Source organism: Penaeus vannamei, chromosome 39 (assembly GCF_042767895.1).
Source record: "Penaeus vannamei isolate JL-2024 chromosome 39, ASM4276789v1, whole genome shotgun sequence".
NCBI lineage: Eukaryota > Metazoa > Arthropoda > Malacostraca > Decapoda > Penaeidae > Penaeus > Penaeus vannamei.
In genome coordinates this window covers 28266283-28276282 of record NC_091587.1, presented here as the reverse complement: position 1 = coordinate 28276282, position 10000 = coordinate 28266283, and the positions used below count along the sequence as shown (strand labels likewise).

Below are 10000 nucleotides of genomic sequence, written 5' to 3'. Positions count from 1 at the left end.
GGGGAAAATCAGGGGTACCAAGTTTCATAGTGTTAATATCTGTTTCAAAAGTACGCATAGAATTTAGGAAAGAAACCGAGCGAAACATAAAGGAATGAAGTTAAGGAAAGTGAGAGAGAGTGAGAATGATTGTTTTTTTTTCTCTCTCTCTCGTTCCTTCTCTCTTTCTTGCTGTCTCTCTCTCTCGTTCCTTCTCTCTTTCTTGCTTTCTCTCTCTTTCATTCATTGCTTGTGTCAGAATGTTTAAGCAAGACTTCCTAATATTTTTTCTGTGTAGCTGTACATTGGACTAGAGATTTTCTTAACATTTATCTAATCTTTTCCTTTTTTTTTTGTTTTCTATAGAGGCCATTTAACCTTACGAGATGTATTCTCTCCTAAAAAGCAATTTCATTATACATGTAATTAGGACGAAATCAAACGATAACATTTTCCACCATATCGTATTTTTCTCTTCTTTATCAAAAAAGTTTTCAAGTGAGAACTTCCGGAATCTACCCCTTTTTAAAATACACATTTCTAAAGGATCTATTGAAAGAATATGCACAGGAATGGCAAGGGGGAGAAAGATTTTTGTCCTTGTTGTATAGGACACCTTCACAAGCAATTAGAATGGCTCAAGATTTCCCCAAAATGAAATTAGTGTGAGAAATGGTTCATGTGAAGAGAGAGGCAAAGCTTTAAGCTTACGAACTAAATTTGGCACTAGTAAAATAGCTTCGGCCCAAGGTAGAAATACAAAGAAAAAAACAAGAAAAGTGATTTTTTAAAAAATAAATTATACATCTAAGGATATATGCTGCATTTTCTGGATGAAAAATGGTTTCGCGTAAAAAAAAAAAAACATGGACCTGTGAATTATATTGCTTAGACTATCTCTTCAGCATTTAGAAAATGAATCTCGTAAAATACAAGGCATCTTGGTGATTCTTTCGACTAGCAGCTCTTATATCTACAGAAAATTACAGTCATTATCAAACTGCTTATCAGATGATTAAATTTAAGGTCAAGTCTTTAGTCTATTAAGTATTTAGTCTAATAATTGTTTATCCTTTTACCGACTCTTAACAGAAATGGGATCCGTGAATTATTTAATAGTGAATCATAATAAGTATTTCGTGAAAAAAAGTGCGCCACATCATAGTGTATTGAAGAAGTAACGTTTGGTTTGAATCTTTATAAAAAAAAATACAAAATATATTCAACATGGAAAATGGAAACAAAAATTAAGTACAAATACAATTCTGATACAGTATTCATGTAAGATCTTTAAAGAAACATTCCCTGAGCTTGAATATGAATGGTAATTCCATCTTTTAAAAAAATACATGATTTAAAAGCTGTTTTATTTTGAATTGACCAAGATATTAACACGAAAGATGTGCTATCTTTCTCATAAATGCGAAATAATTGATGTTGAATTTAAGTCGACTGTCAAACTAATAAATTCGCCATTTGAATTCAAATGAAGTCGATGGTTGAACTAAAATGAAGTCGACGTTCAGAATAATATGAAGTCAACGGTTGAACTGAAATGAAGTCGACGAGGTGTAATTTTCCACTGAAATGAAGTCGACGAGGTGTAATTTTCCACAGATAAAGGACCCATATAAAACACTCTCTTAATAGCTGAAACTGCACAAAGAAAACGAAGAAATTAAATAAATAAAACACAGATCAATTGCATCACTACAAAGCCTGACAGTTTCTTTTGCAAGAACAGCCCTATTCGGATTTTGAAAATGCGCAAGAGAAGTTGGCGTTTTCGAAGAGTTTGGGAAGTTGTCGCTGAAAAGTAGATACCTATGATCCTTACTTATATTAATACGATATTTATCCAATAACTCCTGTGAGTCTGACACGTACAACTCTATATCTACAACCCAGAATCAAGTGAGAATCCAAAGTGAGGGAGATGACCATATCCTGAAATGCATTGTGTGGTTGCGAATTCATCTATCTCAACGAATATATACATGCGTGCACACATACATAACAATATATATATATAAATATACATATATATGCTTATGTATTATGTCTCTCACACTCAAATCACGAATCTAGCTTGAAGATGATGAATTCTGTCAAAAGTCCACGAAGACGAACGGACAGTCCACCAATGCTACCCGAAGGAGGAGCCACTCGCCTCAATATATTCGGTCTTTGTGCGTTTGGTTCAGTGCCTTGCATCGCGCAGATTCTAAGCCTGCAACATCATAATTTTTTTCTCTCTCTTCCTGACTTTTTCGACGTTCTTGCTCCAAGAATACTTGCTCGTTTTATTGCCACTTATTTCACTTTATTGCACGAGTTCGCTCCTCACGGCGAATGAAAAATAACGTTAGAAATAGAATGATTTGTGTTAAAATGGGTATTTGCTGATCACTCTCCAGTCCAACCTGAAGCAAGACATCTTGGTTCGCGTATGTTCGCCAAAATCCACCTCCGAATCTGTGCAAGGACACCTGGATTAAAATGCTGCTATAAACTACGCGCATTTGTCTACCTTAACGATCTTGTTTCTTTTAAAGAATCAATACAAAAATTGTTGACGAACGATTTCCCTTCAATAAACTTTCAAATTCAAAGCCAAAGTCATCAAATTTGTAAAATATGTTCTGACATTTCGCTGGTGGTCATGAAAACGGACAACGTGGGTGATGCATCTTCCCATTGTTGCACTGCAAATATCTGGAAACGTTGTTCATTTCCTTTCAGTTTCCGTTATCGGTTCAGTTTCAAAATGTTTTGCTAATAATGTTTTCATTTTTTTTCCGTTTCACTTTTCCTTCTAACATTTCTTACAATTAAACAGTATTTCTCTCTTCTGTTTACTCTCTCTTTATCTATCCATCTATCTTTCTCTACCTATCCTTCTCTCTCTCTCTCTATCCATCTATCTTTATCTACCTATCCTTCTCTCTCCATCTATTTATTTTTCTCTCTCTCTATCCATCTATTCTTCTCTACCTATCCTCTCTCTCTTTCCCCCCCTCTCTCTCTACATCTATCTATTTATCCTTCATTCTCTCCTCTCCCTCTCTATATATCTATCCTTCATTTCTCTCTCTCTCTCTCTCTCTCTCTCTCTCTTCCTTCCTTCCTCTCTCTCTTTATCTATCCATCTCTATCTATACATCCTTCACTCACTCACTCACTCACTCTCTCTTTCTCTCTCTCTCTCTCTCTCACTCCTTCTCAATCTCATTCTCTCACTCACTCACTCACTCACTCACTCTCTCTCTCTCTCACTCTCCTTCCCCAGACACTTCTTCCTCATTCCCTTCCCCTCCCCTATCTTCTCCACTCACTCTCACTCACACACACACACACAGACACACACACACACTCACTCACACACTCACTCACACATTCACACATTCACACACTCACTCACACATTCACACTCACTCACACATTCACACACTCACTCACACATTCACACACTCACTCACACACACACTCACTCACACACACACTCACTCACACACACACTCACTCACTCACACACACTCACTCACACACACACTCACTCACACACACACTCACTCACACACACACTCACTCACTCACACACACACTCACTCACACACACACACTCACTCACTCACACACACACACACTCACACACACACAAACTCTCTCACACACACTCACATACACATTCACATACACACACTCACTCACTCACACACACACACTCACTCACTCACTCACTCACTCACTCACTCACACACACACACACACACTCACTCACTCACTCACTCACTCACTCACTCACTCACTCACTCACTCACTCACTCACTCACTCACTCACTCACTCACTCACTCACTCACACACACACACACACACACACACACACACACACACACACACACACACACACACACACACACACACACACACACACACACAAACAAACACACACACAAACACACACACAAACACACACATGCACACATACACACACATACTCACTCACTCATTCACTCTCCTGTTAGTAAGAGTATCTAATCCCAATGTCGAAGCTTTCAGATACAGGTAAACATTATCGCCTCTTCCTTCTCCTGCTTCTTTCCTTCCTCTATCTCTTCCTTCTTCACTCCTGCTTCTTTCCTTCCTCTCTTTCTTCCTTCTTCACTCCAGCTCCGGAGCCCCTTCACCTCTCTTCCTCTTTCACTCCATCTGTGGGTTCCCTTCTTCTCTCCCTTCCTTCTTTACTCCAGCTGCGGGTCCCCTTCATCCCTCTTCCTCCTTCACTCCAGCTCCGGAGCCCCTTCTCCTGCTTCTTCCGTTCCTTTCTCTCTTCCTCCTTCACTCCAGCTGCGGGTCCCCTTCTTCACCCTCCGGAGTCTCCTCCTCCTCCGGCCTCGTCCACTTGATCAGTGTCTCGGGGGAGCGGAAGAGGAACACCAGCTTGGCGAACAGGTCCTCCTCCAACTCCAGCTCTCGGCTCTCCCGCACGAGGTAGATGTCGAGGCACAGCTGTTGGGGGGGAGAGAAAGGGGAGAGAGTGAGAATAGAAAGAGTTGAGAGAAGTGGGGGAGGAATCGGGGAGGAATCGGGGAGAATTGAGAAAAGGGGGAGAGAAAGGGGAGAGAGTGAGAAAAAGGAAGAGTTGAGAGAAGCGGGGGAGGAATCGGGGAGAATTGAGAAAAGGGAGAGAGAAAGGGGAGAGTTGAGGGCAATGGGAGACAGTGAAAGATGGAGAGAGAGAAAAGAGAAAGTTTGGGAGAAATGGGAGAGTTGAGCGATGGAGAGAGAAAGGAGAGAGTTGAGAGGTGGAGGGAGAAAGGAGAGAGAGTTGAGAGGTGGAGGGAGAAAGGAGAGAGAGTTGAGAGGTGGAGAGAGAAATGGGAGAGAGTTGAGCGATGGAGAGAAAGGAGAGAGTTCGGGAGGAATGGAGGAGAGAAAGGAGAGAGTTGAGGAAATGGGAGTGAGACGGAGAGAGAAAAGAAAGAGTTGAGAGAAGTGGGGGAGGAATCGGGGAGAATTGAGAAAAAGAGAGAGAAAGGAGGAAGTAGAAGGAGATGCGAGAGAGTTGAGAAAAGGGAGAGAGAAAGAGAGAGTTGATAGATATGGGAGACAGTGTAAGGCGGAGAGAGAAAAGAGAAAGTTTGGGAGAAATGAGTGGAGAGAAAGAGAATGAGAGATAAAAGAAATGGTTGCGAGAACTGGGAAATTCGAGAGATAGAAAGAGAAAGGAGAGAACTGAGAGAAAGGGGAATGTGTCTGAATTTTGGATCTCTTAGGGACAGACACATAGATAGATACATACATACATACATACATACATAGGTAGATAGATGACTAAGCTGGCTGATCAATCAATAAACAGATGAATAAACATATAAACAGAAACAGAGTAGGTGGGAATAAACTCTCGGTTATACAATGCAGGTGATGCGTCTTGGCCTCAGGTACACTAAGGTAACCTCTCCGTAAACGAATAACGCGACCACCAAAGCAAAGCATAAAACCACACCTTAAACACCACAAAACCCCTGATAAAACCACACCTTAAACACCACAAAACCCCTGAAAAAACACACCTTAAACACCACAAAACCCCTGAAAAACCACGCCTTAAACACCACAAAACCCCTTATAAAACCACACCTTAAACACCACAAAACCCCTGAAAATGCACAACCCAAAAGAACAATCATCAAGAAAAGAAAAGAAAAGAAAAGAAAAAGAAGAAGAAAAGAAAAAAGAAAGAAAGAAAGAGAGAGAAAAAAAAAACTCCCCACTCTACTCTCGCTCCTGACCCGAACACTCGCTATAACGAACCACCCTTTAAGACCGCCCTCTCACCTGCATGATCCGATCAACGTTGGGCATGTCATCGAACATGATCTTGAGGGCCGAGCCAGCGAAGTACCCACGCAGCATCTTGCCCGCCACCAGCACCAGGGTCGTGTACATGCCCACGATCCTGCAAGAGGTTGTAAGAGGTTGTGAGATGTGTAAACCAGTGTCATACTGAGGTTGTAAGATGTTTTAAGATGTTGTAAGATGTGTAAGCCAGTGTCATATTGAGGTTGTAAGATGTTGTAAGATGTGTAAGCCAGTGTCATATTGAGGTTGTAAGATGTTGTAAGATGTGTAAGCCAGTGTCATATTGAGGTTGTAAGATGTTGTGAGATGTTATGAGATGTGTAAACCAGTGTCATATTGAGGTTGCAAGATGTTGTGAGATGTGTAAACCAGTGTCATATTATGTTAAGGGGGAAATCGAGGCATAAACCAGTGTCATATTATGTTAAGGGGGAAATCGAGGCATAAACCAGTGTCATATTATGTTAAGGGGGAAATCGAGGCATAAACCAGTGTCATATTATGTTAAGGGGGAAATCGAGGCATAAACCAGTGTCATATTATGTTAAGAGCGAAAATCGAGGCATAAACCAGTGTCATATGACGTTAAGGGGGAAATCGACACTTTTTCCGTCAATTTTTTGAAAATCTTATTTACCATAAATACAAACATTCTCGAATATAGCTCTTGATCTGACTATTCTTGGCTGAAAGAGTTGACGGAAAGGTTTTCAGACGGAAACGATCATTATCGTCTGAGTGGAAAATCGACAATTCGCTTAAAAATGGACAAAATTTCAGAAAATTGTCAAAAAAATTAATGGAAAAAGTGCTTGTGTGACGGCACCTTAGCTTTGATAAGTTGGTATGGAATATAATCGAACGAATGAGTATTTGTTAAATAGATAAAGTAAATTATCTATTGGTAAAAGATTGTCAAGTCTGTCAAGATTCAGAAAAAAATAATAAGAATATGAAACAAATCGTTGCAATGACAATACCAGTAATAATAATAGCAGTAACAAAAGTAATAATATCTATGATAACAATCGTAATATCAATAATGACAATAATAACATCATTCCCAATTTCTTTCCCCTGAACCTATTAACAGAAAATATAATAAAAAACAAATAAAAAAGAAGAACGAAGAAAAGAGAGAGAAAAACAAAAGAAAAAAGAGGAAGAAAGAACAAAGAACTAAGAAAAAGAAAAGACATAAGAAAAAAGAGAAAGAACAAAAACAAAGAAAAAGAAAAACCAAAAGAAAGAGAGAAAGAAAGAACAATGAACTAAGAAAAAGAAAAAAAAAAAAGTAAAAAGAGAAAGAATGAACAAAGAACTAAGAAAAAGAAGACAAAAGGAAAAAAGAGAAAGAACACAAACTAATCAAAAGAAAAACCAAAAAAAAAAAAAGAAGAGAGAAAGAAAGAACAAATACCAAAGAACTAAAAAAAAGACAAAAAAAAAGAAAAAACAAAGAACAAAACAACGCAGAAAAAAACAAAAACAAAACAAAAACAAAAAAACAAAAAACGAAGCGAGCTGCGCCCCCGCTCACCCGCCCCCGGAGATGAAGCTCAGCCCCTCCGGAAAGGCCTTGTCGTTGAACGTGTAGATGGTGAGGAAGCGGCACTCGCTCCCCCGCGGCAGCCAGGTGAAGTGCTTGCACTCCTCCTCCACCTCCCACCACTCCTGCGTCGAGGAGAGGTTCCCGAAGCCGTCGGACTGGAGGGTGAGCCGGAGGTCGACGAAGCCCTTCTTCTTGTCTGTTGGGGTCGAGGGGCGGTTAGAGGGGGGGAAGTGGTTGGAGGGATATGGGAAGAAGAGGGAGGGGATATGGGAAGAAGAGGGAGGGGATATGGGAAGAAGAGGGAGGGGATATGGGAAGAAGAGGGGACAGGGGATGGAAGAGGGAGGGAGGGAGGGAGGAGGGAGGTGGGAGAGGGAGGGAGGAGGGAGGAGGGAGGAGGGAGGAGGGAGGAGGAGGAGGCAGGGGAAGTGGTTGGAGGGGAGGGGAGGGATGTGGGGAGAGGGAGGGAGGGAGGAGAGGGAAGGGGGAAGGGGAAGGGAGGGGAGAGTGTGGTTAGAGGGGGGGAGAGGAGGGGTGAGGGGTGGGGGGAGGGGAAGGGGAAGGAAAAAAAAATGGGGGATTAGATTTTCATATTTCATTTGTATTTGTTTTTATTCTATTTTCTTAACTACTGATTGGAGAAAAAATGGGGAATTAGATTTTCGCATTTCATTTGTTTTTGTTTTTATTCTATTTTCTTGGCTATTGATTGGAGAGAAAAAATGGGGGATCAGATTTTCGTTTTTCATTTGTTTTTGTTTTATTCTATTTTCTTGGCCATTGATTGGAGGAGTGATGGAGAGCAAAGGGAGTCAGAAAAATGGGGTCTACATTTTTTTTTGTATTTCATTTATATTCCTATCTTTTTATTCTCTTGGCTACTGCTTGAAGGAGCGATGGAGAGAAAGGGGAATCGGAAAACTGTGGTTTAAATATTCTATTTTCCTTTTTCTTTTGTATTTCTATCTTTTAATTTTCTTTAGGAAGAAAACATATGAAAGGGAGTGAACAATTATGTGGATTTAATTTTCTATTGGCATTATCGCCATTGTTTATCTTATTATCTACTTTTCTAAGGGGGAATGGGGTTATTGTGACAGGGGCGAAGTCCTGACTAATCTTTTAATATTGTCTATTGAGGGGGAGGGTTGTTAATTAATCTATAGGTATAAAATTTGTTTTTTTCTGCATGGTCTCTCTCTCTCTTTCTCTTTCTCTCCCTCTCCCTCTCCCTCATTCCCTCCCCTATCCTCTTCCCTTTTCCCTCTCTCTCCACCCCCGTCCTCAGTCTATCTTCTGCCTTTTCCCTTCCCATTTGCCCCTCCCCTCGCATTCCCCTTCCCCCCTCTAAACCTCACCTCTATCTCCTCTTCTCCCTCTCCTATCCTTATTTCTCCTTCTCCCTCCCTCCCTCCTCACTCTTTTCTCCCCCCATTCCCTGCTCATCTCTCCCTTTCCCCCCTTGTTCCCTCCCACCCCTTCCCTCCGTCTTTAACCCTCCTAGAGCCCCCTTCCCCATATGCCCTCTTTCCCCCTGTCAATCTCCTTCCCTCCCAACCCCCTCTCTCTCCCTACGTTTCCTTCTCCCTCCCTCCCAACCCCTCTCAGTCCCTACGTTTCCTTCTCCTTTGCTCCCTCCCTCCCAACCCCTTTCCCTCTCTACCTTTCCTTCTCCTTCCCTCCTCCTCCCTTCCCCTCCCCTCCTTCTCTTCCTCCTCCTTCTCCCCTCCCTCTCTTCCTCCCCTCCCTCCCTTCCCTCCCTTCCCTCCCTCTCTTCCTCCCTCCCTCCCTTACCCTCCCCAAGCCCCTTTCCCCATAACCCCCTCCCCCCTCTACCTTCCTCACCCCCCTCACCTTCCAGCTGGGGCACGTAGAGAGCCTGCCCCTTGTTGGTCACCTTCAGGAACTTCGGTAGGAGGTTCTCGATGAGCACGGGGTTCGCGTCCAGCTCGCCCTCGAGGATCCTCACCAGTTTCTCTCTGACGGGGTTCCGCTCGCTCCCTGTGAGAGGAAAAGAGGGTTGGATTTTGTCTTTTTTTTGTTGTTTTCTTGATTGTCTTTAAAGAAAAGAGTAGAGAAAAAAGTACGTTTAGGAGATAAGATGATTTATATTTTTTTTTTGTTTTTTGGGGGATTGTCTTCCGAGCAACTTAGAGAAAGAAAAGAGAAGAAAAAAGAAAGAAAATTATAAAGAAAAGTTAGGAAACACACACACACACACATATATATACATACATATATATATATATATATATATATATATATATATATATATATATATATATATATACATACATATATAGTAGTGTAAGAGATAATCATATCTTGTAAATGTATCATCTATGTTATATTTTGGGAGGTCTTTTCCTCTTTGAAAAATAAAATAAAATAAAATATTCTATAAATGCGTTTTATTAATCAATTTGTCTTTTTTTTTTACTTCTTTCACAAAGGGAGATGATCTTTATGATGATTTAACATAATTACACCAACAAGAGCAGAAAAACACCATCACTACAACAGTGAAATTGACACCACCAATAATGGCAACACCGCAAACAACAACAAAAAACTACTGCCAAGAAAATGAACATCTGCAAAAA

The 10000-nt window shown here is 41.0% G+C and overlaps 1 protein-coding gene and 2 long non-coding RNA genes across 3 annotated transcripts in view; 1 reads left to right on the top strand and 2 right to left on the bottom strand.

Moving 5' to 3' along the window:
• Positions 1 to 3355, bottom strand: part of LOC138859908 (uncharacterized) — a 4216-nt gene extending 861 nt beyond the window's left edge. The window contains exons 1-2 of the long non-coding RNA XR_011398230.1: positions 2914 to 3355; positions 1 to 2871 (exon numbers count right to left, since the gene is read on the bottom strand). The exon at positions 1 to 2871 is cut by the window's left edge and continues 861 nt beyond it. This is a non-coding gene — a long non-coding RNA (uncharacterized lncRNA). The remainder of the gene's footprint in view (positions 2872 to 2913) is intronic.
• LOC138859907 (uncharacterized) lies at positions 1421 to 1649 on the top strand. The gene is made up of 2 exons (XR_011398229.1): positions 1421 to 1548; positions 1581 to 1649. It is a non-coding gene; the product is annotated as an uncharacterized lncRNA (long non-coding RNA).
• A 370-nt stretch (positions 3356 to 3725) lies between the features above and the next one.
• Piezo (piezo type mechanosensitive ion channel component) overlaps positions 3726 to 10000 on the bottom strand; it is a 156515-nt gene continuing 150240 nt past the window's right edge. Inside the window, exons 50-53 of the mRNA XM_070116361.1 lie at positions 9252 to 9398; positions 7386 to 7593; positions 5822 to 5942; positions 3726 to 4489 (exon numbers count right to left, since the gene is read on the bottom strand). Coding sequence (XP_069972462.1) covers positions 4319 to 4489; positions 5822 to 5942; positions 7386 to 7593; positions 9252 to 9398 — 647 coding nt within the window. The 3' untranslated portion in view covers positions 3726 to 4318. The remainder of the gene's footprint in view (positions 4490 to 5821; positions 5943 to 7385; positions 7594 to 9251; positions 9399 to 10000) is intronic.